At 32.8% G+C, this 26,338-nt stretch overlaps 8 protein-coding genes across 9 annotated transcripts; 5 read left to right on the top strand and 3 right to left on the bottom strand.

The window, feature by feature from the left end:
• Nucleotides 1-992: 992 nt before the first annotated feature.
• LOC114871018 lies at nt 993-2,664 on the top strand. The gene is made up of 4 exons (XM_046285662.1): nt 993-1,164; nt 1,248-1,467; nt 1,534-1,713; nt 1,821-2,664. The coding sequence occupies exons 1-4, from the start codon at nt 1,007-1,009 to the stop codon at nt 2,088-2,090; spliced, it is 828 nt and encodes a 275-aa protein (XP_046141618.1). The 5' UTR covers nt 993-1,006; the 3' UTR covers nt 2,091-2,664.
• A 242-nt stretch (nt 2,665-2,906) lies between these two features.
• LOC114871015 (facilitated trehalose transporter Tret1-like) lies at nt 2,907-6,508 on the bottom strand. The gene is made up of 4 exons (XM_046285963.1): nt 6,413-6,508; nt 4,756-4,882; nt 4,071-4,507; nt 2,907-3,794 (listed from the first exon to the last, which is right to left on the bottom strand). The coding sequence occupies exons 1-4, from the start codon at nt 6,506-6,508 to the stop codon at nt 2,907-2,909; spliced, it is 1,548 nt and encodes a 515-aa protein (XP_046141919.1).
• Nucleotides 4,954-8,510, top strand: LOC114871019 (globin). The gene is made up of 4 exons (XM_029176389.2): nt 4,954-6,357; nt 6,553-6,730; nt 7,849-8,074; nt 8,151-8,510. Exons 2-4 carry the CDS (start codon nt 6,576-6,578, stop codon nt 8,280-8,282), a joined length of 513 nt encoding a protein of 170 aa, XP_029032222.1. The 5' UTR covers nt 4,954-6,357; nt 6,553-6,575; the 3' UTR covers nt 8,283-8,510.
• Nucleotides 8,511-9,339: 829 nt separating this feature from the next.
• Nucleotides 9,340-16,326, bottom strand: LOC114871027. The gene is made up of 9 exons (XM_046285962.1): nt 16,320-16,326; nt 15,908-16,050; nt 12,911-13,148; nt 12,290-12,614; nt 11,975-12,157; nt 11,215-11,523; nt 10,925-11,031; nt 9,613-10,627; nt 9,340-9,540 (listed from the first exon to the last, which is right to left on the bottom strand). The coding sequence occupies exons 1-8, from the start codon at nt 16,324-16,326 to the stop codon at nt 10,482-10,484; spliced, it is 1,458 nt and encodes a 485-aa protein (XP_046141918.1). The 3' UTR covers nt 9,340-9,540; nt 9,613-10,481.
• Nucleotides 13,078-15,669, top strand: LOC114871016. Of its 2 annotated transcripts, XM_029176385.2 has the most exons (7): nt 13,078-13,703; nt 13,824-13,976; nt 14,107-14,200; nt 14,698-14,932; nt 15,065-15,165; nt 15,227-15,368; nt 15,448-15,669. In XM_029176385.2, the coding sequence occupies exons 2-7, from the start codon at nt 13,905-13,907 to the stop codon at nt 15,662-15,664; spliced, it is 861 nt and encodes a 286-aa protein (XP_029032218.1). In that variant the 5' UTR covers nt 13,078-13,703; nt 13,824-13,904; the 3' UTR covers nt 15,665-15,669. The 2 variants fall into 2 exon arrangements, with proteins under 2 accessions (XP_029032218.1, XP_046141616.1); XM_046285660.1 differs by having other exon boundaries at nt 13,078-13,976.
• LOC114871017 lies at nt 16,312-17,745 on the top strand. The gene is made up of 4 exons (XM_046285661.1): nt 16,312-16,551; nt 16,637-16,871; nt 17,073-17,246; nt 17,348-17,745. The coding sequence occupies exons 1-4, from the start codon at nt 16,350-16,352 to the stop codon at nt 17,481-17,483; spliced, it is 747 nt and encodes a 248-aa protein (XP_046141617.1). The 5' UTR covers nt 16,312-16,349; the 3' UTR covers nt 17,484-17,745.
• A 138-nt stretch (nt 17,746-17,883) lies between these two features.
• On the top strand, nt 17,884-21,941 carry LOC114870991 (signal recognition particle 54 kDa protein). Its single transcript, XM_029176337.2, has 9 exons — nt 17,884-18,237; nt 19,025-19,201; nt 19,267-19,496; nt 19,608-19,758; nt 20,063-20,211; nt 20,471-20,732; nt 20,909-21,017; nt 21,154-21,420; nt 21,641-21,941. Exons 1-9 carry the CDS (start codon nt 18,160-18,162, stop codon nt 21,736-21,738), a joined length of 1,521 nt encoding a protein of 506 aa, XP_029032170.1. The 5' UTR covers nt 17,884-18,159; the 3' UTR covers nt 21,739-21,941.
• A 788-nt stretch (nt 21,942-22,729) lies between these two features.
• Nucleotides 22,730-26,276, bottom strand: LOC114871109 (fibroblast growth factor receptor substrate 2). Its single transcript, XM_029176594.2, has 4 exons — nt 26,126-26,276; nt 25,603-25,922; nt 25,082-25,470; nt 22,730-25,004 (listed from the first exon to the last, which is right to left on the bottom strand). The coding sequence occupies exons 2-4, from the start codon at nt 25,909-25,911 to the stop codon at nt 24,272-24,274; spliced, it is 1,431 nt and encodes a 476-aa protein (XP_029032427.1). The 5' UTR covers nt 25,912-25,922; nt 26,126-26,276; the 3' UTR covers nt 22,730-24,271.
• Nucleotides 26,277-26,338: the final 62 nt, after the last annotated feature.

Below are 26,338 nucleotides of genomic sequence, written 5' to 3'. Positions count from 1 at the left end.
GGGGTTGGCAGCTCCGCTGCCAACCCATTCCCACAGGCGCGTGGACGATAGAGTTCATTGGGCAACAAAGGAAAAGAAAATTCCTAGATATGCCGGCCCGCAAGAATAAGGGATGCAAATGCATCCCCAATATTCAAAATGGGCGAAATTGGATGGATGGATGGATGGGGTCCCTAACACCCCAGATGTCATAATGTCAATATGCAGAGTATCAAAGGTGCTTTGGGGTCCCTGACACCCCGAATGTCATATTGTCGATGTGCAGAGTATCAAAGGTGCTTTGGGGTTCCTGACACCCCGAATGCCATAATGTCGATATGCAAAGTATCAAAGGTGCTTTGGGGTCCCTGACACCCCGAATGCCATATTGTCGATATGCAGAGTATCAAAGGTGCTTCGGGGTCCCTAACACCCCAGATGTCATAATGTCAATATGCAGAGTATCAAAGGTGCTTTGGGGTCCCTGACACCCCGAATGCCATATTGTCGATGTGCAGAGTATCAAAGGTGCTTTGGGGTCCCTGACACCCCGAATGCCATAATGTCGATATGCAAAGTATCAAAGGTGCTTTGGGGTCCCTGACACCCCGAATGCCATATTGTCGATATGCAGAGTATCAAAGGTGCTTTGGGGTCTCTAACACCCCAGGTGCCATAATTAAGATATGCAAAGTATCTCCGGTGCTTCGGGGTCTTTAACACCCCAAAGCGGTGTAAACTATTCGTTAACTTACCGACTGCCGAAGGGTCGATAAGTCGGTAAATTATTGAATAGTTTCCGCCGCTTTTGTATAGATGGCGCAGTAGTCGAACTTTAAAAATACGGCGGTCTTTTCAAAATATGTTTGTCAAATAATTATTCTAATTTTTCGCTTTTGTACTAGGATAAAGCAGATGGCGTTCGTTCTCAAGGCACAAATTCATAACCCTTTGAGAACAAAGGCATGTCCAGTCTTCTACTTGATATTGAAGTTCTCAATATTCATATATTTTCAAAATATAAAAAATGGGTAATATCCCCTATCGTGTATTAATGCATTTAAAAGTTCGAAAAGATCATGATGCAATTTCTCCAGTTGACTATAAAGATGTTGAAACAATGAAAAGAATTTGGCAAGTGATAGAAACTGATAGCTCGTACTATGGATTTGCTTTTTGTACCGTGTAATTATTAACGATTATAATATTATTTATAAATGCTTCACAAATTAAGAGAATTATTTAATGCATGTAAAACTAATCAGCAGGATTTTTAAAAACCACCCGCAGTATGCAAAATACTTTGAAGACGAATCGATTCCAGAATTTATTCAAGAAGCTAAAGTTAAAAAAAAGTTTTCTATTATTTGTGACATGTTATGTGCCCTGTTTGTGGATTATTATGATAACCCTTCGCAAAGGGAATATCTTCTTGGATACATTGCAATGGTTCATAAAAATATGGGATTGACCTTGAAAGATTTGGAAGTTCGTTTAATACCTATTTTTCATACATAGAAGTACGAAGATAGTAAAATGAAGTTTCCTTTGTAGAATTTTCTGGGAGATTTAATGGAAACATTGGTTATGGAATTACCGAATATTATGACGGAGGAATGCGTTTCGGCGCAAACGAAATATTTTTGTAATTTAACAAATACACTGTTAATACGTATGGACGAACACGAAAAAAGATTTACGAAAATGTTAAATTCCAGTAATACGATAAAAAAGGTATATGATTTCTATAAAGTCTCTATTAAGTGATTAAAATTTCTTTTTGTCAAATGGTATGAAATTTTCATTTCCATTTAAATTGTATAACCTGATCATATCGATAGTGTTGCACTTGGTGTACCGGCAATGAGCCCCGAGTGATATATGGTTTTCCTTTAAAATATTGGCTTTATAAAAAACGATACTGGGAGTATCGGAAAGCAGTTTGGACAGCGGTAGAAGCGGATATGTTAAGAGATTTTCAAAAGGGTTCTTCGGGTAACAGGTTTAAACGCTTATTTTTCGATCATAAGACCACGGAAACTAGAAAAATTCACCGTAAAAGACGAACGGTACTAGCATCGAATAGTTCGGAGAGCGATATTATAAGTTAGTTAAGAAATATTATAGAACTTAATCGGCGAGAAGGAGGCGAAGGAGGGGGTGCAGCCCTCCTCCACCAGATACATACATCTATGGTGTTATACAATTAATTAATCGTTAAAAGGTTCAGTTGGAAGAAAAGACAGTTTCGGTCAAATGTCAAGAAAATCAAGCGAAGATAGGACAAGGAGGATAAGCAACAGTCCGTATAAAGCAGAGAAAGATCCTTTTAGATCTTCAGAGCTGGAATTTGATCAAGACGTTACTTATGTATAACTGTGTATCGCAGTTCTTTTTTTTATTACATTAATACTTATTTTAATACTGAACTAAGTAAATAGTTCTTTGCTCGCACGCAGAATGATAATACTCAAAATATGCGCATCGTTGCTGCAGTCGTCCCATCTAAAGTAGAAATTAATCGCAAAGATGAAGATATGGAAACTTCAAGTTCATTAATCGCATCAGGAAGTGATCTAAAATCGCAAAAAAGTATTCCGGTTTTAATGCAACTTTAATATGTTTGTATCGTTTGTCGATACAATAATTAAATAAAATTTTATTTTCTCGGTATAGGTATGGATACAAAAGAAATATCAAATCATACAGCAAGAGAACGTAAACGAATACGTAATTTAATCATTCGATTAAATTAACATTTACTTTCACGCTAGTATCGCATTTATTTGTATTACCGTAAAATCTCTTTAAGTAATACTGTTTATATAAATTTGTTTAGTGACGTATTCTGTGTAAATTCAAAATAAAAGTTGTTAAAAAATCAAACGAAAACATTATTCATTACGTGGTTTGTATTTCATTTTAAATTATGGCGAATTTGTTTTATCTGCTGATGGTGCGTTAGATTTTCCCTTTAGCATCTGTTGAATTTCTATGAAAGATTTACGCGATGTTTCCGGCATAATGACGGTCAGAGTAATCGTTATTATGAGCTCAAGAATGCCAAGAGCCCAAAATATTATGTAATAACCAAATGCATCGATCACAAATTCATAACATCCAGCAACTATCAAAGCTAATAGAAATGAGAAAATATTTGCAAACGTAATTGCCCAACTTTTCACGTTCATTGGAAAGAGTTCTGACGACATGATCGCCGGGATTGAGCCTAAACCAAAAGAAAAGACGATGCTATGAAGTAGAATAACGATTAATGGTACCCAAGTCAGCTCATTGAGCTTCGCTACTTTTCCATAAAGGTAGCAGTACACTCCTACTACGAGAAGACATATCGTAGCACCGTACGCGGATATTAGAAAAACAACTTTTCTACCAATCTTATCGACGACCAGCGTCGTTACTAAACTTGTTACCAAAGTTAGCGAGCTTATGATAAGAAGTGTGACTCTAATATCTACATTGAAATCGATTTTTGGGAGCAAAACTCTGGTGTACGATTCGATAGCTAGCAATCCGGACAGCTGTTGACCCGCGAATAGTAACATCAAAATCAGAAGTGCTTTCCTGTTCGTTGGTACTGTGAGTTTCTTAATGCTACATTCTTCTTCGCTTTTTATAAAAGTTTTTATCTCTTCTATTTCTTTCTCGTTGTTAAGTTTCCCTCTTAACCATGTTAACGACAACTCTGCATCTTTCTGTTTCTGCTTCTTCAAATAATAGTACGGCGACTCGGGTATCCACACAAATGTTAAGCCAAATACTATCACCGGTATTAAATTAATCACTGCCAGATTCTGAAATAATGACAATATAAAATTTTAAAAAAGGGATAAATGAAGTATATCTTGAGAAATATTGAAAAAAAATTTCAGGACTGAAATTGGAAACTGATAAGTACTAACTGGAAGTAGATTCTGTTTTGATAAAAAAATGATGCTTGCATGAAGGATTTTTCGCGACTTGAGAAAAAATATTTTTATCATTTGAGCGTAACCGCGCATCACTGTTTTACCGACATAGTCATAACCGCGGGAATACTCTTGGCAGTTTTTAAAATTTGTAAAAATTACCTTCCTGCCCAATATTGGACCGACGCCATAGGTAAATATGTATCCCAAATTTAACATTACAGCCATTATTCCACTGGCAGCACCTCTAACTCTTGGTTCAGTGATTTCTCCAGTATATATAGGAACGACAGTGTATATAGCTCCAACTGACAGTCCAGCGACGAGCCTTCCCATGAAAAGTAGGAGCCATTTTTTGGCAACGAAAATAAGTATCCAACCAGCAAGAATTGGGATTGTTGTCATATAGAGGAACCATTTTCTACCAATCCGGTCAATTAATAAGCCAGAAAGAATCGGTCCAGCGCAGGCACCTATTAATACTGCAACGGCTACTAATAATCTGCTGTCAGGAGTTAAGGGCACGTCAGATTCTTTGCCGTGTAAGAAAATCGTTGGCCAGCCGATACATAGTCCACAGGAAAGTAGTGTCAAAGTTGCTTGAAAATAACAAAAACAAAAATGAATGTAATTTGACAGAAAATAGAAATTCATTTACTTTGAAGTGTTATCTATTTAACTAAAAATGTTGGTTTCTCCAAACAAATTTTTTAAATGTTCTGCAATTATGCAATAATAAACTGAATGATTCAATTGTTTGATGGCAACGTAGAAAATTATGTAAACATAAAAACGTAAGAACATAGTTTTGTTACTTTTCTAATATACAGTAAGGAAAAAGGTTTACCTATAAAACTAGCTATTATTTGGTTCAGATGTAATCTTGATTTACATTCTTCCGTTTTTTCCTTTTCGACGGGTTTCTCTTCAATTACTACTGGCTCTATAACGTTCTCAGTCATTGTTGCGGCTTCCTGCAACAAAAGTAATTAAACAAAAATTACTTTTATTAGATTCATAGCCCTTAGCAGAAAATAAAAATCAATATGAATATCATAACTATATAAAGTTTCTCTCAGAATTGAGTCTGAAAAAATTGAATTACTTTTTTGTCTTTTATTTCTTCTCTGCCAGAGGTGTTACCATCACTTCAGTAACCCTTAAATTGAATTCTATTCATGTAGGAAACTTATATCTTCATAGTAAGTTATAAAAAACTGAACGCAAAAAAGTTGATATCTTTTTCTACCATCAATGCGTGAATTTCATATAAAGTAGTGTTGCAAGTTCAACACCTGCCAGGTGTACACTGAGCTACGTTTGTTTCGCATACATTTATCAATCGTTGCACGTTTTATTGCAATAGAATAAATATCATGACCATGATTTATTGTGTCAACCTCGGTCTTTGTTTATAAACGCACTATTTTGCAATTCAATAAACTGTTTGTATAATTGTTTCCTCTAACGAAACATGAATGAAAGAAAAATCTTTATTTCCCTGACTAAGCTTCCTGATCGTGTGTGAGTTGAGATCTACGGCCTTTTACATCTTGCGTGTATACTGATCCTTTGGGAGTTTTAGATAACGAGGATTGCGATTCGTAGAATGACGTCAGCGGAAGAAATCGTGATCAGAATTATAAGTACACTTCGATCACGAATAGCTTGAATACTCCTCACTTCCCCTTTTAATTCTATACTAATTTTATACAATGTACAATAACTGTTTTTTTTTTTTAATTATTGCATTTAATTATTAGTGACTCTAATGACAATCAAAATAACATTATTAACTTCTGAAAAGTGATACCAATGATGATGACTGGATACTAAGATGGAACGTATAATATTTCGAATTTAGAAATTTTAATTTTGGCCCAAGAAAGCTAATCAAACTACTTTTATTAAAACATTAACAATACAATCCGGAGATGGCGGTATAGAGGAAGGAGGAATTCTTCAAATCTTAATTTTGACGATATTAATATTAAAAGTAATTTAGAAAGAAAATAATACAATTTTCAATGGATGAATAAAAGGTCCATTCGTTTGGATTATCTTCGTCGCGACGCGCCGCGCCGCGCCGCGCCGGTTCGAAAGGATCGAACAATGAAATACACGATTGGTATTTGAGAAACGGAGTTCAGTGACCAAAGCATCGAACAGTCGAATCGGTTAACCGACTTAACCAGTTGGATGCTGATCGTGTAAAGAGGCTTAATCCTTTAATCATTTAACCGCGTGCGGCATTAGTGGCGGCGATAAAGCGGAGGGGGTGGATTTAAAATAGCATTAGATAGGCAGTGTGCCGTCAGTCGGGCTCGAAGAACGAGAGTAGTCGTGGTCGTGGTCTAACCGTGTCAGCGATTCAGCGATTCAGCGATTCAGCGATTCAGCGAATTGAAACGACAACTACGCGCCACGTGATATATCATACAGAGTTACGGTAATTGTAGTTACTCGAATCGACCGCTTATTCCCTGATAACCGTATATCATGACGTGATCCAGACGGCTAGGATCGATCCATTCAACCGAGACCTTGACATCTTCGATTTCTTCCATTTCGCGTTTTAACGATTCTTCGACCAACGTCATTTTCGACTCGGTTCCTTACGAAACGTTGTTTTCTTTCTCCGAAGGATATTTTTGTCCAGACCAAAATATGGGAACTTTCCTACGTTTACTCGGCATCTCGAGCGACGATAATAGAATCGATCAGGCCACCGGGCTGACGGAGAAACAGAAAAAATTAGTGCAGAACACGTGGTCCGTGATAAGAAAGGATGAAGTACGCTCTGGAGTTCTTGTGATGACCACGTAAGTATTTCATCCTTTTGCTCTTCCTTCTTTTTTCTTTTGGAAAACAGTTGCATGCTTTGTTATCGTAATGATCGATCATTAACACGAATTATAGATGCGCATTGACTTTTTACCCCTGAACAGAGGAGCCTGGCTCAATCATAACTCAAACCTACATAATGTATATACGATATCAACCTAAGGTTAAATGTATATTTAAAAAAAAAGAGTTTCATATATTGGAACAACAATTTTTAAAGGAAATTGCTCTTATGCAATTTCGTCTTATTTTGAAACATAGAATCACCCTGACACTGTTTGCACCATGAATTTCAGACCACCCTGTATACAATAGTTCCTTGTCATAAGAAAAGTCGGAATGAAAATAAAATACCTAAAATACTTGTCGCTTCGACCCGTTTGTTAGTTAGCTTCTAGGTAATTAGAAGATACGTTTCCGAAATGACGAAACTATGAACTGTATTCTGATAACCTTAGTTGTATCATAATGTTATTGCAATTATCTTAATTGATAATATAGGAACTAACAAGTAAATGATAAAGTACGTTTATCTTAATCGATAATATAAAAATGAGCGAGTCAAAGATAAATTGTATAGCGTTGTGCATCTTTGATTATTCGATTTCAGTTGCTTTTCAATCAAATTTGTTAGATTTCCTTTCAATCATGGATGTAACCAGGATTTATTTCCAGAAATTCTGAAATTCTGAAACTTTGTTTTAATTATTAAAATTAATATCACAAGTCATCAAATTAAACGATAATTTATTTTTGCTTTGTCTCTTTAATTTTCCCCTTGTGTTCGCATTTAAATGCAAGGCAAACGTTTTGAAAGCCCGTTCTCTTGCATGCAAATGAGAACTAGTAAGTAATTGCACGTCGATGTTAAGATAAGCTGCTATCAATACCCCGGTGAAGCTTCTATCGTGACAATTAATCGAAATAAATGATCGTTCTATCTCTCTAATTAAGCGATCAATTTCGTCAATTTCGATGAACCGTCAAACTAATCAAAAATACATCGAGATGTACCTACTTATTTTTCAACCACACGTTTCTGATCACCTTCTACTTTAACGGAATAAAAATTCGATGATCGACTAATTGCTTGTAGATTCTTTAAAAAATATCCAGCGTATCAGCAACATTTTGCCGCTTTCAAGGACATTCCATTAGACGCCTTGCCGGATAATAAGAGGTTTCAGGCTCATTGTGCCAGTATAATTGCGGCCTTAAATAATGTTATCGATTCGTTGCACGACCCAGGATTAATGGAGGCAAGCCTAACCAGCCTGGCCGAGAGGCATAAAAAACGTGGCCAAACAAAAGAAGAATTTGAGGTACGATTTGTAAATGTAGCTTAATGCCAAATGAAACTGTATCGTTTTTAATAAACGAAAAATATTTCATACGTAGAATTTGAAAGGGGTGGTGTTGCAAGTTCTCGGCCAAGCGTTGGGAAGACAATTCACACCGGAAGTATCCGAAGCGTGGAGCAAAACGTTGGACGTAGCGTTCGGGAAAATATACCAAGTGTTCGCGTCATGAAATATCAATTTTGACGAATTCGAAATGGCAACTCTATGACGATTACAAAAGAATCAAGTATTGTATATATATTATTAGGTTGGAACAAGAAGAATCTCAAAGGCTATTTTCGTTTTACCAAACAGAAGTGTACGCGTTACTAATATTCGTGTACAAACATTTTCCTCTATTATGTGAATACATTTATTCTTTATATTATTGTTTAAAGATTAAACTTTTCTATACTTATTTTCTATTAATAATTTTCCATCAATATATTTCTTTCGTACTTTACTAAATTTCATTCTTTTTTTATTTATATATTATTCTTTCGAATTGAGATTATATTGAATGATAGAAAAGTTGTAATTTCTTAACCCGTTGATATTCCTTGAAAAATAATAAGCTTACGAAACATGTACAATATTCAAAAGATCTGTGACAAATTTTCAAAATGAATATAATATGTAATACGAAATTAAATTAAAATCAGGGCTCTCTCGATGGTCCGCCGCACCAACCGAGGATTAATCATTGTAATTGGATTACCAAGACAATTGTGTTTCCTTCGTTCCTAATCACTAATAAGTAAAGTTATCACAGCCTTTGTGACAGGAAGAAAAAAAACTGTATTCCAGTTTTTACTGCTTATTACATTTTTGTTTAAATCAGATAAGATTATCGCTCTTAATTTCCTTGAATCGAGTCGATTTTATTGAAATGATATTTCTATCCAGATAGAAAAATATCGACCACCTTATTGGGATATAATTAGACAATGTATTAGGATGTTATGCAATAATATTTCTTGAACAATGGTGTCATATCGGCAGAGCTGGTACTTTTCGCATGCAATCAAAAGTACTGAATTCCGGAATAAGTAGAGGGGTCAAGAATCATCCTAAAACTCTATAGAAGACTATTCGTATGCAAGTACACTGCTCGCGGAAGATGAAGACGAATGATGGAAATTCTGGCAAATTCTAATTTGAAAAAAAAAGAAATAGAATGCCAAAGATCACTTACCCTTAGCGAGTGGGGTGGTTTAACAGGAGCAACTGTTTCACTTGATCTGAAGGAATTAACAATTGTTTCTGGTTGAACTGATACCGGCATATTAATATTAAATATTTGTTCGTATTTTTTTGAAAACATAATTTCCAGGAATGTGGAACCAACTCGAAAAAATAAGTACTTATTTTACACTGATATCTTCGTTTGAAAAAAATAATTCCTAAAAATTGCCTTTTTTCAAGAACCGTCATTTGGATGGTCCTTGCTTTCACAAACAAACATAATCACTTGTAAAAATCATATAAATTTCAATGAAACATATCCAACGATCACTTACCCTCAGCGAGTGGGGTGGTTTTATCAGGAGCAACCGTTTCACTTGGTCCGAAGGAATTAATACTTGTTTCTGGTTGGATTGACACTGTACGTATAGTATCAGGAATTTTCATTTCTCCTGTATAAGTACGTTGTATCAACTTATCGCTTGTACGTGGGCGATAATTGCATTTTTCTTGCACAATGTGCACCCCAGGCTGCAGTTCTGATTGCTGGACTACAATTACTACATCTTCTTGTTATCTTGCTTATATCTTTACCTAGACAGTATATATATAATAGATTAGATGTCAATGATAATAATATCAAGCATTTTTTATTTACAATTAGATAAACTAATATCGATAAACTAATAAACGCACGCTTTGCACTATGAAATCGATACTAATATCGATTACGTTTAATACACTGTTGGACTTTTTTCAATAATAGTCTTCTTTTATCTATGAATACAATTCTTTGACTCATACCGCTGACCTTCGATGATTCAGATTCCTGTGTGATACTCAGGCATGATATTGCAGCAATTCTAAAATTCTAAGGAACAAATTGTATTCCTACTAATTTTCAAATGATAATGGTGAAAGCAATAGCGATAACAACTCATTCTGGAACACTTTTCACTGCGGCCACTTTTTTCCTAGGGAAAATAGAGGCTGTGGAAAGAGGCTTATTTGATTCTATTCTATTAAAAATCAGTCAAAATTAGCACAAGACAACTTGTGTAAATTACTGTTTTTGTAAATTACAAAATACTGTTTAATTATAAAAATCTTATTCATCGCAGACAATATTTTTGAAAAATTTCTGCTTTTCAAATTTTCTTTAATGTTCGTTTTAAAACAATAATAGAAAAAGCCAAATAGTAATTCATTTAGATACATCTTTAAAACACACATTTGCATGCCTTTCTGCTTTTTGCATTTCTCTTTTTCTCCTTTTCTCTTCCTTTCTTTTCTTTGCTCTTAATTTATGTAATTCTCTTCTTTCCTCCAGTTTCTCGCGGAGCATCCTTTCTATATTAACAAATAATGTTAATCTTTAAATATATATTCTATGGAACGTTATAACTTATTCCCAAACTATAGTATTGCTGATGAAATTGAAATAACAGTGGTATCTCGGTATACGATTTTTATCCGTTCCTGATGTTTGGACTTATACGGAATAGGTATGTAAAAAAATTTAAACAGTGTTTAAACAAATGACGCAAAATTCACAGCAAAATTTGTCACATCCAAACAGGACGTATTCCGAATTGGACGTATTCCAAAGCAGACGTATACCGAGGTACCATTGTATTTTATACGTACCCGTGTAACTTAAATTACATTTGCAACATAAACACTGTTCGTAGTCTCCGTAACAAGTACTCGAAACCTTTTCGCGTTTCTTCATAAGAGATTTCTCCAAAGTTTTCCTTAATTTGTAAAAAGAAATTCGTATATTACCGATAATGCTGTAACAAGATGCGTCACGCTATTTTAATATAATACTCTGATTAAGAAAAAAATAAATTTACAAAATTATATCTATAAAAATTTGTGATGCATCTTGCACATTTTCATGTTTCATCGTACCAGGATTCTTCCTTTTTACGCACTTCCTATCCCGATCTTCCTGATCTTTTCCCCTTTTCCTATCGTGAAAATTTCTCGGAAGAAAACTAAATCGTTCCCTCTTCTTCTTCTTTCGTATTTTTTGTACGGGCATTGATTTTGAATCTTTCATAGAATCATGAGAATCATTTCGACGAGGTTTCGTGTGGTGTGTTTGATAATTTCCACCACACATCATACATTTTCCCGAATATCCGTCCTCGACGTCCGAGCACGAACATACCGTTTCGTCGTTCCACTCCAAACGATCGGTAAGAGTATCTTTATTTTCTTTCTTCACAGAATTGTCGTATCTGAATATAAAGTGTACAAATAGCAACAAGGTTCATTTATAATTCAACACAAAAATTAAGTCTGTTCCTTAAGGGTGAATAGGAATGATAATCAAAATCCGAATTGTTCTTTGAAGACTTATACTGAGAAACTACGCTCTCTTGGTCTTAATCTTTCTTAGATAGTCTTTGAGATATCTTAGGCACCTGCCATATGAATCGCGAAAAAAACCTATCCCACCTAAAATCATTGCGCTAATTACGCTAGTGTCACTCCTGTTGACCCTTAGCCAAACATAAAACCTAACAACTAGAAACACCGCTGGAAATTCTAATTGTAAAAAAATACACGTCTTTCGATAACAAAAGATATAAGGTCATTAGGTCTGAAAATGATTAACTTAGACCGTAAAAATATTTAGACAAAAGGATCATACGTTTAAATTACTCTTAATTTATCTACGATAATTACTTGAATCTCGTACCACGTGCCTTCAAACGATTTCGCCTATGAAGGAAGTAGACGGCGACAAGACAAAGGATTAGAAAAAACAGAACGCACAGAATTGAACAAAATATCGATCGGTGCTGTTCAACGTAGTCGTTCTTGTTCTGTGATTGATTGTCTGTCTTGTTCAATTCGCGACTTCGGTGGCTGGAAAATTCAACGGGAAATTTTGTAACTCAAATTATCACTTTTTGTAGAAAAATTATAGAAAAGGTTTTTGATTTTTTAACATGTAAAATCATCGAAATCGGAGAAATATTAGTAGTAAGAAATTATTACGCGGTAGCGTGTCCTGCTGTGGCAGCGACTGCTTTCTGAAGTCCCTTATCTTTTTTTCCAGAATTCTGAGGGTGTTCACGATGACCTCGTTTCTTGGTTTTCTTTTTCTTCTTTCCGGTTTTGGAAGAATGTTTGTCCTTTTTAGGGGCATGCCTCCTCGATACCCTGTGTCCTGGAAATTCTAACGTGTCGGCCTTATCGTAATTCTCTGTATCCATGTAATTAACCGTTCTATGATTTTCTCTCACGTATTTCGCTAAATCAGGCCGTCCCAACCACCTTAGCGTCATTTCCATCGCAGAACGTCCATTGGGTTTCGTATTTGCTATGTAACGTAAAAAGGATTCTTCATCGATATTCCTTCGTTAATATTTGTTCCATTAATTAAATGTAATCATTAACGTTTTCTATTCAAATTTTTGAAAGAGTACTAAAGTAAATCAGGCTAATTTAGAAAAAAAATAATGGAACTTTTAGTTATTAAATATTATAACTTTAGCTTGAAGAAAATATTAACCCTCGGATGGCGGACCATGGAGAGAGTTTTGTATTTAATATCAGTTTCATATTCTATATTTTACACTGTTCCTTTAAAAATTTATTTTATAAATAAAATTTTACTTGGAAAATTATTATTCCAGTGTTCAAGTTCGGCAAGACATTCCTTTGACTTGGTCGATAAATGATTAGATCCTTGGTATAACACCTCATAGTTGCTCCTTTCATCTTCTATATTCGCTGGCGTTAAATCGTACATAGCTTTCACCAGTTGTAAACATTCCAAACGATTCAAATTCTCTGATAAATGTACAAGTTCCGATTCCTCGAAGTGTGCGATACATCGTACCAGAAATTTTTCCTGATATAATACGAATAGTGTAAATATTTTTCACGAGGAACTTATTTACAAAATGAATAAGAAATCAAATGTGACAATTGTATAGCAGAATCATTGCACGTGATAAAATATTTAACCTTCTTAGGCAATACAAATGTATATATTGCAATATATCTATTCGTAAGAGCTCACCTTATTTTCCGCAAAAACGACAATCAAAATATAAATCGTGCATGCAAATTTCATTCTAACCTGAACAGGTATAATATTAAATTACATTTCGCTGGTAAAAATCAGAAAGTTATCTGGCAGATCTGTAACCGACAGTCCTTTGAATTCTGTCGATTATCAGGCGGCCATGATACTTATCTTCAATTCAGTGTTCAATGCATTCCTTTGAAATATAAAGTCTTTAGAAATTGATGTATCATTGAAAAATGTGTATATATATTTTTGCAAAGTGCGAGGTTAGATATAGTTGTACTTTAAAGAGATTTTAAAGTGTAAGGCTGTTTTTGCATTTTAACAAATCAAAGGAACAGTAACATTTTTTTGCCAATTGTGTCGTCGTTTAAGGTATCAAATATACTTTTATTTTTGAGGTTTGATCGATTCCTTTCAGATATATTGGTACACCATTTTTATACTTGCAAAGTCTTCATCGAAAAGAAATAAAATAATGCTGTTTAATTACAGGAGATTATTAAAAATTAGACGATGTAATTAATTAATGAAATCAAAACAACACATGGCTGTTCCAGTTCGCTGAAACTCTCGATGAACTTAAGAATTGTTATCACAAATGCATTGTTTCTCTTTTCGCTGCATTTGAATTGTATTTTCTCTCAAGTACGTTTATTCTCAGATTTAATATTTATGAAGATTTACATAATTTTGAATTATATATTCCTCGTGCTAACCGGAATTATAGATTAATAGTACTTGCTATGTAATTTAAATTTATTTACAATCATAATAGATTATCGCTGAAATAGATGTACCACAGCTCCAACTGTTAGCGGCTAACTTAAAACCCGAGGAGTGCGTGAGACTGGTATTCTTAGATTCCCATTGTAAGTAAATTGTGTTAGCCATATTTCATGGGAAACTGAGGTCAATCGTGACTAAAATTTTATAATATTAACCTAATTTATTATATTATTAATAAACAAGATAAACAAGAATGCCAGGTAAAAGCGCTACCAGTGACGTCATATAGAGCTATACAGGGTGTTCCAGAACTATCGTTGGTCCCTTGAACGGGTAGTAGCTGGGGTGATTCTGAACAACATTTTCCTTTGCGAAAATGTTGTTTGAAGCTTCATTTTTGAATTATTAACGAAAAACACTGACCAATCCGAGCGCGTATAGCGCGCGGGCTCAGGGACGGCAGTGTCGGCTCGGCACCCCGTTGGCATAGCACAATAAAAAAATTGAACTGGTTGAACATTATATGACGACAGTGGTGAAGCCTTTATCTGGCAACCGTAGGACAAACCATTCTTTTTTAACACAAAAAGAAACTATTATCAATCCTTATATTCATAAGGATGAATATAATTCAAAACAGCACAACTGTCAGATGTACAAATACAAAAGTTGACACGAGAACAAAGTTGCTTTCGAAGGCTCGTGAAATGGATCTGTCAATTAAGAACAGTTACAAGGAACACGTATGCAATTGTAAACAACTTCCTGGAACGAATTGGAAGAAGAGATTTAATTGCATGCCTTGCTGAATTCAACATGAAAAGTTCAAGAGCGCCGAAAGTGATTCGCAACGTTGAGCCGACTGACTATTTTGAGTATGCTTTCAACGTATTGTATCACAACCAACTCTGTCTCTTGATCCTGTAGACACTAAAAATGGATAGTGTTCTTCGAGAGCAAGGGTAACCTAAGTTTTCTAATTTCTCTATAAGCTCAACGTTTTTTAGAGACTACGAAGGAATTACAGTGACAACATCCAAACCGAAAGATTTACAAGTCACTAAAACGACTAATCAATACTCAAATCAGACGATTGAGAAGATCAGTGGTAATAAATCTTTTCTTAGCCACATGATGATCTCTAATATTAAGCTGTGTATTTTGTACAGGACAAACTACGATCAAGATGTCGCTAAGAACCGTAGGAATCATTCTTGTTACAATTGTACTTTTAACCTGTTGCTGCACTTTGTTCATAAGAAACAGACTAGCACATCTATGGAATAAAATACGAGGGAAAAAGAAGAAAGGGTAATGATTTTAAATAGCTTTATAAACCAGCACTTAAAATAGTATGGACGCCAATGTTAATAAATCATTTCTCGATCAGAAAATTGATACCGATCGGAACGGAAGATATATCTAGAAGCTATTTCGTTCGAAAGCCACATACAAAAAGAAAGAGACCATCGTACGAACTGGTGCACGCAGCTACGCAAAATAATATAGTCGCTGTGCCGAAAGAGCCGGAAGAACCACCACCGACAGGTTGTTATAAGTGTTACAAGAAGAAGAGAAAGAAAAGTGCGAAACGACCGCATAGATGAACCGTGTAAATTAATGAACGACTGTATGAAACTATTGTTCAACTTTTACACATGCCATCTTTGTTTCTATACAGCGTCTACGTTTTTATAACATTTATCGACAATCGAACCTGTCAGCGTTGGTGTTTTTGTAATATCATAATGAGAAACAGTAAATGATAATAATTTCTAGCCTTAAGTTTTATTGAAAACGAACATGATCAAATCACAAGTAATTTATAAGTAGCTCTAGTCTCAACTTACCGCCAAACCGTGATCCCCTCTCCGACGCCATAAGATTGGGGCCTGAAAACTCGCTACGTTGCAACACGAAAACACGAATGCCGCCGCGACCACTAGATGACTGCCCGAAAAGCGCACACTCCACGCATGCGCACACTCCGCGACTGCGCATCACTAGATCTATGGCCCCCACTACTTACATGTAAACATTTACGCGGGGAAATTTGAATTGATACTTATTATTCATATTTCTTAGTTATATATTAAATTTTATAATATTAAATTATTAAAATTAAGATTTTAAGAATTTGTGCTTCCCTTGTACCGCCATTTTTTCTAGGAAACCTTGATTTCATCGCGAGTGTACAAAAACTGCTGCACGACCCCTGAAGATTGTCAATAAATGTATGCTCGTTTATATTCGTTTACGCACGCTTCATAATACAATGTTTCATTAACCTTTATGATGAAAGAATTATTAATGATGCACAAATGGTTATACTTTATTATTATTTTATCCCGGTACAAGGTTCTTGCTACGATGGATGTTAATTTGGACGAACTGAAATATTTAGCTGCAAGGCTTAACCCTTTCGAGTGTCGACGTCTAATAGCCGCACTTCATTACACCACTTACGAATTGCCGAATACGCTAGCAGCAGCTGGTAATTTTAGAACTCTTCTTCTTCTTCGAACAATACACGAGTTATCATCGTATCTAACAAAATCATTAATAATTTTCTGAGACAGAACGGAACGTAGATGATGAGATTCCTTGCATCCGACATCTGTTGCACTGGAACAGTTCTCCAGCAGAAGGGAAGGGCAAAACCCATGAAGCTATTGCACACAGATTACGTCAAATAAATCGATCTGATCTAGCAGATTGGTTAAGTAAATCTGCATTTATGCAATTAGGAAAGGATCTGGGTAGAGCAGTGGTAAAGGCGTTTGATGAACTTAGTAAAGAGGAAACGGAACCTTCGTAAGTACATACTTACATGAGTTACAAAATTGTATCAACATGATTTAATTATACAAGATGTCTACTTTATTATCAATAAAGTAGGAAAAATATTTTGTTGCTCCCCTTATCGAGCAATTATAGTTGCGCCACTGGTACTTCAAAGCAAGTTTTATTTCGATGCATTTCTCCCTAACACCAATTACCATTATAATTCCACAGTCATCCAGTAACGCTGGAACCAATTAAAACTTATCGAGAAGAAGAAGATCCTTGGGTACAAATTGATACCGTTCTGATGGCAATTTTATTAGGATTATTAGGAACATTATTAACATTAATATGCGCTACGATTTTCAAAAAAATAAGAGACCACTTACGTAAAAATAAGTACAAGTATGGTTAAAAATCGAGTCACTTTTTGTTATGTTTTTTTTGTAATATACTGTTTAAATATAAAAATAAATTTATTTTATATTCGCTAAAAAATATTACAGAAAGTTGGCCCAAAAGGAAACACAAAATAAAGAAGAAAAAATGGAAGAGAAAAGAATAAAATACGTTACTGAAAGTAGCTCAGGAATCACTGATAATGTCCATCCGGATAGCGAAACGGAGACGGATTTTAATTAAAAATTATATAATTTCATTTGGATTTTAGGATAGATAATTTTCTTCACGTGGTAGCATAACAATGTGGTTCGTGTGACTCCCCCTGTAGTGCAAATTCTGAAAACTTCGAACGCGCGAAATATAAATTGTATAGTAATGTAACCGAAGAATTTAAAAGGTTAATATCCATAAATTAATAATTATTTAAGGATATATAAACTAATAATACCACTTTCAAAAGAACTAAATAGTACGATTCATATAAGCTAATAATAGATAAAGATAGAAGAATAATTTTATTATTTATATAAATTCGTTATTATTTATATTAATTAATATTGTAAAGTGTGACTGAAACTTTAAGTACCAATTTATGTTATAAATACATGATGTTAATCTATTTCTCGTTTGTTATCAATGACTTAACCTAACCATAACAGAACCTATACTTTTCACCTTTTTTTGTGGTTTATGTAGTGTGTCAAAGACAAAATATCCTAATGTCAAGTATCTTCCGAAAAAGTAATTCTGTATCTAAAAATAAAACATTTTTAATTTTTAATAAATAAGCGTAAATATTAAATTTGGTTTTACATTCAAAGCTGAATGTGTCATTATAGTGAATTGATAACATTTGGATAACCATTGTGTATATTTAATTTTTCATTTTCTTTACGTGTAAATTAGTGAGGGCAAAATGGTTCTCGCAGATTTAGGACGTAAAATAACATCTGCACTTCGATCACTTAGCAATGCCACCGTAATTAACGAAGAGGTAAGTATTTTTTTCAAAACATAACCTTAAAGCTCGTTTTGACATAAGCAATTAGACTTGTAGCATATGTTATTTTATGTTGCGACCCACATTTCAAGATTTTTTTATTTTTAACATTTTTCTTGTTTGTTGAATAAAATTATTCTTTAATTCTTTAAATTTTCAAGTACATGATACTGATTTTGTTAAAAAACAAGACAAGCGTTCATAGACCACTAATTTTTATGTATATTTAAAATGTAGAAATATTTCAATATTTTTTATCATTATTTTATATTATGTTGTATTATATATTCAGCTATAGAATTATATTTATGTAATATAAATGTATTTTAACTAAAATATTAAAGAATAAATTTTTATGACTACATATATAATAATTGCATGAAATTGCAATATTCAGATATTTGTAATGTTGTAAATGTAAATCTGTATGCTCTACAGTCACTAAACTATGAAAATTATTGGCAGAATGAATATAAAAATACATATTTATTAGCAATACATTAAACAATTGATAAAAAAACAAAATTAATGTGTATCACAGTTACCTGTACATAAGTATGCCTGGGTAATTAGTCTAAAACTCAAGATGTGAAATTAAATATTTTTGAATGTAATTTGTAAACACTTGATATTTTTATATTTTTTGTTTTTTTTCTTGCACCATGGTAGTTTATTTCCTTCCAATTCCTTTCTCTGTTAATCAATTTCCTATAGTATAAACTTATAAATTAATTTGATTGTTATGCTTGTGTTAGTAACATTTATCTTATTTTGTTTATAGGTTTTAAATTCTATGTTAAAAGAAATATGCGCGGCATTACTTGAAGCAGATGTTAATATTAGACTTGTCAAGAAACTAAGGGAAAATGTACGCCTTGTCATTGATTTCGATGACATGGCTGGAGGACTTAATAAAAGGAGGATGATACAAAGCGCTGTTTTCAAAGAGCTTGTAAAGGTAAATAAGATGATCTGATATTTATATAAAATCTCTTAACACATTAGCTTGAATGTTTGTTATAGTTGATTGATCCCGGAGTAAAAGCTTATCAGCCGATAAAAGGACGGTCCAATATAATTATGTTCGTTGGTTTACAAGGTTCGGGAAAAACGACTACTTGTACAAAACTTGCTTATCATTATTTAAAAAAGAATTGGAAGGCCTGTTTGGTTTGTGCTGATACTTTTCGTGCGGGTGCGTACGATCAGATAAAACAAAATGCAACGAAGGCACGAATTCCATTTTATGGAAGGTAAGTAAAAATTTGTTTATGCATTGTTATGCATATTTGGTTATGCAGAATAATAATGTTAGATAACTTAAATGCTATATTAAAGGAATGTTGAAAACTTTTTTTGCCTAGCTATACAGAAGTAGACCCAGTGGCAATAGCACAAGATGGTGTAGAAATGTTCAAAAAAGAAGGTTATGAAATTATTATTGTTGATACCAGTGGTCGACATAAGCAGGAAGAATCTCTGTTTGAAGAAATGCTTCAAGTAGCTAATGCAATCGTGAGTAATTTAATAATTATTACTATTACAAGCACGTACGTATGTACGATTCCAAGCTAGCGCGTCGTCTGAGAGCGGGAAAACCGCTTCAGCGTTTATATACCATGCTTCCCCCACCACCGAGCGGGACCGCCTCTCCCCACCACCGAGCGAAAACACGCAGTAGTATAGGCCCATAACAAAGTCGACGAACTCGAGCACCTGTATATACAATTTCTTGAGCATGCGTGCGCTCAAAAATTAAATTTGTATGAAACCTTTAACGTATGTTATGCATAAAATACAAAATAACTTTTTTTTTTAGCAACCAGACAATATAATTTTCGTAATGGATGCAACAATAGGACAAGCTTGTGAAGCTCAAGCCAAAGCTTTTAAAGAACGTGTTAATGTTGGTTCTATTATAATTACAAAGCTTGACGGACATGCGAAAGGAGGAGGTGCCCTGTCTGCGTAAGTCTTATATTATTTTTTAAAACCATTTTAACATTTGTATTAAAGAAAGATCTTAAATATTTTAAAATTAAATAAAAATAGCTGTTTAAAAAAAAAATTAATTGTATAAATGGAAGGAAAGAGAGAAACAATGAGAAAAAGTAGATACATCTTTTTTTAATAAGAATATTAAAGATTAATCCTTTCTTTAAAGTAAAAATTGTTTTATTATAATTAATTTATTAATTCCTTATATTATGAAAGCATATTTTTATAGGGTTGCTGCGACACAGAGTCCAGTAATCTTTGTAGGAACAGGAGAACACATAGATGATTTAGAACCTTTCAAAACAAAACCGTTCATTAGTAAATTATTGGGTATGGGTGATATAGAGGGTCTTATAGATAAAGTAAATGAATTAAATCTCGACGACAATGAAGAATTACTTGAGAAAATCAAACATGGACAGTTTACCTTGAGAGATATGTATGAGCAATTCCAAAATATTATGAAAATGGGACCGTTCTCTCAAATAATGGTAAGTTTTACTTTCTTTAAGTAGTTGTGTGAATGCATCTTGTTCTTTGTTTTTTAATTACTCTTATGAGTTTTCGTTTGAGTTTGAAGAGGTTGAATGCAATTTCAACTAAACAGAATTCAAAAATAACATTTCCTTAATTCTTAACTTAAATAAAATATCTTCTTTTTTAATAGGGAATGATTCCTGGCTTCAGTCAAGACTTTATGTCAAAGGGTACAGAACAAGAGTCTGTAGCCAGATTAAAACGTCTAATGACCATTATGGACAGCATGAATGATGCAGGTTATTTCCCCTTGTATTTTTTAGTTACTAAAATGATTGTATATTACACAAAAACTTCTGCTTACGCATGTGTATTTCTATAAATGCTATAATATTTAAACCAAAAGTATGTTAAATTGATTATTCCTTTTTTTAGAATTAGACAACAGAGATGGTGCAAAATTATTCAGTAAACAACCAGGCAGAATAGTAAGAGTAGCACAAGGATCTGGAGTGACTGAAAAAGAAGTGAAAGATTTAATTACGCAGTACACGAAATTCGCAGCTGTAGTAAAGAAAATGGGCGGCATTAAAGGATTATTCAAAGCCGGAGACATGTCTAAGAACGTAAACTCGACGCAGATGGCAAAATTAAATCATCAAATGGCAAAAATGATGGATCCCAGAGTTCTACATCAAATGGGTAAGTATTATTTTATTATTTGGATTTAAAAGTTATTGTTGTAAATTTTTAATTTTATGCCATAACGTTTAAACCCGGAGGGTTGGGCACGCGATAACGCGTGATCAGACATTTAGCGCTGATTATCGTTCACGCGATAGCGGCAGTGAATAATGTGCTGATACTAATTACATTAACATAATGTAATCCACTCGTCCATTCGTTTTCCTTTATTTTTTAGGTGGCATGCCAGGATTGCAAAATATAATGAAACAACTTCAACAAGGTGCAGCGGGTGGACTTGGAAACTTAATGGGTGGTTTTGGTGGGAAATCGTGAAAAAGATTTTTGAAACAGGACATTTGTTAAATATCATTTAGTAGTAAAGGGAGAAAGAGGAAATTGTACGGAGAAGAGGAGAAGTATTTTCAAGCCTGTACTACCATCAAAAATGATTTCGTGAAGATTTTCATTTTATGTTTATAAATCTTTTTCAACGCGAAAAAAAAAAATAAATAAAAAATGATATTCATTACTACAAACTTTCTGTACTATATCTCATATTTCTTTCATGTATTACCTATTTTTCACATTTTAATACGCATTTAGTTTAAATAAATTTTTAGTAAGTAAATCTATACATAGTTAATAATCTTTAAAAATAATTCATCTTAGTTTCACAGATTAAGCTTGATCCGCTAGCACCCTTAGCAGAGCAGAACCGCAAAACTCTTGTTTTCAACCCAAATTAAACCATTGCAACACTTTAATTTACAATCTAATCTAAAAAAAAACGGAGCGGTGATGTGCAAATTTAAAGCATTAAATATATAAAATCTCGAAAAATAAATACACTACAAACACATTCTTTAATTTACAATCGCAAATGTTTAAAATATTCATGAAAGAAACTGAAAATTGCCAGTTATAATCATTGTTTGGAGGATATTCAAATTCACATAATTTAAATACAATCTTATATGAATCAATTTTAAATTTAAGCTCACTGATTAAAAAGAAATATCATAAATTATCTTTTGCATATTTCTATTCATATAAAATTTTATTTGAATTAAATTCTTAAACATAATTTTATATGAAGTTAATTAAATCTATATTACAATATAAAATTTCATCTATTTGTGAATTAAACTTATTAATCTAAAATACAATATCAATTTCTTTTATACACTTTCATTTACATAAAATTTTATGTAAATTAAATCCCTAATTTAAACAAAATCTTAAAATATTAATTTGTTTAATTCAATCATTATTAATTATTAATATTTAATAATCATTAAATATTCTTATAAAATCTTAAATGTGCAAAATATTGCATAAATGTGTTTACTGATTTATAATATATTTCCAATAAAGAAATATTTTGTATTTACAAAAAAAAACCTAAGATTTTTATCTGTTATAAATTTATCACTTTATAAACATTTTAGGAGCTATTGGAAGAAAAGATTGCCTCAATTGATATAGTATTTAAAAATAAAATCATCGATGCAATATTATTCGTTGAATCGATTGTTTTTAGTAAAATAGTAACGATACTTTAAAAATACGTGCAAAATAGTTTTAAATAAACATTTACTACTTTGATTTAATAAAATTATTTGTGCAAATAAAAAGTAGTTTTGCACATCGTTCTTCTTAACAAGAAGTAATTCTAAAGATTACATTTACCCAAACAGAGATATATGTATAATTTATTTCATGACACATATTGTAAATATATCTTGTTGCTATAATTTAAAGTCTCTTTTTAAATTGTACATAAGACATATTTTGGTCAAGTCTAAAGTATATGTATTGTTTAATGTAAATATAAAGTAAATAATTATAACATGTATTCGAGCTAAAGACACGATGCAACGATATTCCATTAAAATAGCAAATTTTTTATTAAAAAGCATAAAATTATACGTCCATATATATGTATGTATATACATATCTAAATACATATTCTATATTTATATTTACCATTTATTTAAAATCACTCCAAATTTACGATTTTATAGCCATAATTGTATTTGAAATAACTACTTTAAAAATAGTCATTTAACTGTATATGTAGTATGTATGTATATCATCACCATCTTCTTTTATGTTACAACATCATATTCCTTTATGCTCTTACTTCAGTTAGACTATTTGAGCCTCATCAATTCCTACGATAGAGGAAAAACTAGGGCACTTTAGCTTCCAATTCCTCCTTAATATTTAATGTAAAAAGTCATTTTACCTATCATTTTCTATAAACATATTTGTATATCGTATAAAAAAGATGTTTCTTTTGTGCATTCTAACTGCACTTTGAAAAAAGACTTACTTTTTAAAAATACTGTGATGTAGTAACTACATCATAAAATTTTATAAAATATTAAACTAAGAGCTATTATATTAACGATAAAACGTAAGAAAATTCATGAAAAATAAAGAGTTGCTTAACCCTTAAATACCATGGTAGGATCAGGTGTAAATGTATACGTTATTCAAACAGTTGTTTATTATTTTTTAATATAAAAAATATTTTAATGAATACGTAAAAAATGATAAAATTAAAAATGGTAAAAAAATGCTACTTACAAGTTAAAAACCAATGTAAAATACATCCTGTATTTTATATGTTTATATTTCTAAGCCATGGTAATTAAGGGTTAACATTACATTTTTATATAACACTGATATTTTATCAGGCTTGATCAATATTACAAAAAAATATATAAATTAAATGTCTGTTCTTTGGTTTTATATCATTAAATTTAAGTTTAAATTGTAATATACAAGTAAAACCTTGTTACTTCCTATAAAATGCTATTAATATTTCTTACATAGGCACAGTCATGAAATAAACAATTGATCATTCACTTACAGATGAACTACGTCTACCAGAAGCTGCTAAATCACTAATTGTAGAATTGTGACGCGTTTTTCTTGAACCTTCGTTATCGTTCACAAGGTTCGGATTAACCGAATGAGAAAGAGCAGCTGTTTTATTAAAATCTATCGTTGCATATCCCTTTTGTAACTTATTTGGAGATTCTGGAGGGGATGCAGTAAAAGTTGAAGAACCATCTAACGGTGAAGTAGTTGGTACATCCTTTGTATCCAAATCTAATACAGCATAATTTACTTCCCTAATTGGACCACCTGTAGGCGTTGATGGAGGCAAAGGCGATTTTTCTGCTACAGATACCCCGGAAAATCTTTTCCGTAAGCTTTCGATTTCACTTGGTTCTAGATTAGCGTAACAATGTCTTACTCCTTCTTCTATTTCCGATTGAATGCATGGCAATGGTGAAGGTCGTTGTCTACCACTCAAAGATTCGCTTGTTTCTTGACCAGGACTTATATTCATATAGGCGTGTCCACATTCATTGTTTACATTTTTGTCTTTCTTAAATTGCGTTGCTTCAGAAATGCTATGAGTTGGAGAAAGTGAACTAATATCACTATTAATATCTACATTCATGTAAGGTGCTACCGAAAGGGGTGATTTTGTCTGTGAAGTGACTTCTGAACTTTTATGGATAGATGATTGTTCCAACGATACTGAACCGCTACTAGATATAGAATTACTGACTGTACAAGATCTGAAAAAAAAGCGTAAAAAAGTTATTAATATAATTAAGTAATACCGATAATAAAAAACGATTAGGATGTAAAGTACCTTTGTATTGCTCTTCTAAGGCTTTTATTATTATTATGCTCCATTTCCAATGGTAAAGAAGACAATACTTCTTCGTTAACATAAAGCGAGGACGGATGTGGTTGAGGAAGTGGTGGAGGTGGTGGTGGTAGCACAGGTGGTGATGAAGGGGAACTTATATTTCCTTGCGGCGATATAAGACCAGTGCTACTTCCTATGCTATCTAATCTTCCAACTCCATTTTGTTGATTATGAGCAAATCTGGAACCCGTACGATTATTAGTCCTATTTAGTATTGGATCCAAATAATTAGGCTCAACCGGTATTGTCACTCGTGTTACTGTTTGACCAGGATGAGAAGCAACTGGAAGTTCTCTGGATATTGTATCATCTCCGCTATTGTTACAAACCTGAAAGAATATATTATTTAAAATGTAACTTATTTATAAAAGTTTACATTTTCTAATAAAATATTAATCATTTATTATAATATGTCTTAAAATGAGACTAATATCATATTTTATTTACATAAGAATACAAACCTGAATATTTGTTTGCACAAGATTAAATAAATGTGCAGCTCTACGGCATTTAAAAGCATAAATGCCTGGTCCAGTAGAACATCTTCTACCTGATTCAAAACTGAAGATTTCTGCATCATAGCCATATCGACGCAAACAACGCAATGGCCATTTAATAGGCTGTTTACCACGTTGATAAAGTACTATGTCACTTTCTGTAACTTCTAAACGTCCAGGTGTAATTAATTTACCTGAATCATCTACGTTCATCACTTGAAAAATATTTGGATGTAAATCATTAATATCTGTCCGACTATTGACACAACCCATTCTTTTTTACTCTGAAATAACAGATCAACAGATAATTTATGCATATAAAGTAAAAGCCATAACATTACTAAAATTTGAAAAAGTATAAGTTAATGTTAAAAACAAACAATTCGGGAGAATTTTATGAAACGAATCTTGTCCTTTTTCATAATATACGATAAACTAAAATTGATAATTTAAAGGTATAAAATTTTATTAACGTTTGTATATTTACCAAATGCGACATATCCAAAGCATTTAATGTATTTCTTAAGACAAATTACTTATTTTTTCGCAAACAATATACCACTTATTCTACATAAACATCTTCGTATACCATCGTATACTAATCTACACTTCCTTGAAGTTGCTACGGATGAAAAAATAAACTAACATAAACTGAAATTATATATACATATATATACGCACATATACTTATTTCATTTCC

The sequence above is a fragment of the Osmia bicornis genome, chromosome 5 (assembly GCF_907164935.1).
Source record: "Osmia bicornis bicornis chromosome 5, iOsmBic2.1, whole genome shotgun sequence".
Taxonomy (NCBI): domain Eukaryota; kingdom Metazoa; phylum Arthropoda; class Insecta; order Hymenoptera; family Megachilidae; genus Osmia; species Osmia bicornis.
The sequence above is the reverse complement of the archived record's forward strand: the minus strand, read 5'-3'. Positions and strand labels throughout refer to the sequence as shown.

Bases quoted from the DNA above. Each gene is read 5' to 3' on its own strand.
- LOC114871018 (XM_046285662.1), top strand. From the start codon at position 1,007: ATGGGTAATATCCCCTATCGTGTATTAATGCATTTAAAAGTTCGAAAA. The intron at 1,468-1,533 runs GTTCGTTTAATA...TTTCCTTTGTAG, and splicing joins TGACCTTGAAAGATTTGGAA to AATTTTCTGGGAGATTTAAT. The intron at 1,714-1,820 runs GTATATGATTTC...TCATATCGATAG, and splicing joins CCAGTAATACGATAAAAAAG to TGTTGCACTTGGTGTACCGG.
- LOC114871027 (XM_046285962.1), bottom strand. The intron at 11,524-11,974 runs GTAATTATCGTA...CTTTATATTCAG, and splicing joins GCACGTGGTACGAGATTCAA to ATACGACAATTCTGTGAAGA. The intron at 11,032-11,214 runs GTGCGTAAAAAG...TTACAAATTAAG, and splicing joins CAGGAAGATCGGGATAGGAA to GAAAACTTTGGAGAAATCTC.
- LOC114871109 (XM_029176594.2), bottom strand. From the start codon at position 25,911: ATGGGTTGTGTCAATAGTCGGACAGATATTAATGATTTACATCCAAAT. The intron at 25,471-25,602 runs GTTTGTATTCTT...ATATTCTTTCAG, and splicing joins TTGTGCAAACAAATATTCAG to GTTTGTAACAATAGCGGAGA. The intron at 25,005-25,081 runs GTACTTTACATC...CTTTTTTTTCAG, and splicing joins CTTAGAAGAGCAATACAAAG to ATCTTGTACAGTCAGTAATT.
- LOC114871017 (XM_046285661.1), top strand. From the start codon at position 16,350: ATGATGAAAGAATTATTAATGATGCACAAATGGTTATACTTTATTATT. The intron at 16,552-16,636 runs GTAATTTTAGAA...TTTCTGAGACAG, and splicing joins GAATACGCTAGCAGCAGCTG to AACGGAACGTAGATGATGAG. The intron at 16,872-17,072 runs GTAAGTACATAC...ATAATTCCACAG, and splicing joins AAAGAGGAAACGGAACCTTC to TCATCCAGTAACGCTGGAAC.
- LOC114870991 (XM_029176337.2), top strand. From the start codon at position 18,160: ATGGTTCTCGCAGATTTAGGACGTAAAATAACATCTGCACTTCGATCA. The intron at 19,497-19,607 runs GTAAGTAAAAAT...TTTTTTGCCTAG, and splicing joins CGAATTCCATTTTATGGAAG to CTATACAGAAGTAGACCCAG. The intron at 20,733-20,908 runs GTAAGTTTTACT...CTTTTTTAATAG, and splicing joins GACCGTTCTCTCAAATAATG to GGAATGATTCCTGGCTTCAG.
- LOC114871016 (XM_029176385.2), top strand. From the start codon at position 13,905: ATGAACTTAAGAATTGTTATCACAAATGCATTGTTTCTCTTTTCGCTG. The intron at 13,977-14,106 runs GTACGTTTATTC...CAATCATAATAG, and splicing joins TGAATTGTATTTTCTCTCAA to ATTATCGCTGAAATAGATGT. The intron at 15,369-15,447 runs GTAATGATTTTA...TTTCTCGATCAG, and splicing joins CGAGGGAAAAAGAAGAAAGG to AAAATTGATACCGATCGGAA.
- LOC114871015 (XM_046285963.1), bottom strand. From the start codon at position 6,508: ATGACGTTGGTCGAAGAATCGTTAAAACGCGAAATGGAAGAAATCGAA. The intron at 4,883-6,412 runs GTCATGATATAC...CTTTTGTTGCAG, and splicing joins ATCCTAGCCGTCTGGATCAC to GAAGCCGCAACAATGACTGA. The intron at 4,508-4,755 runs GTAAACCTTTTT...GTTATTTTCAAG, and splicing joins AATAATAGCTAGTTTTATAG to CAACTTTGACACTACTTTCC.
- LOC114871019 (XM_029176389.2), top strand. From the start codon at position 6,576: ATGGGAACTTTCCTACGTTTACTCGGCATCTCGAGCGACGATAATAGA. The intron at 6,731-7,848 runs GTAAGTATTTCA...AATTGCTTGTAG, and splicing joins GGAGTTCTTGTGATGACCAC to ATTCTTTAAAAAATATCCAG. The intron at 8,075-8,150 runs GTACGATTTGTA...TTTCATACGTAG, and splicing joins AAACAAAAGAAGAATTTGAG to AATTTGAAAGGGGTGGTGTT.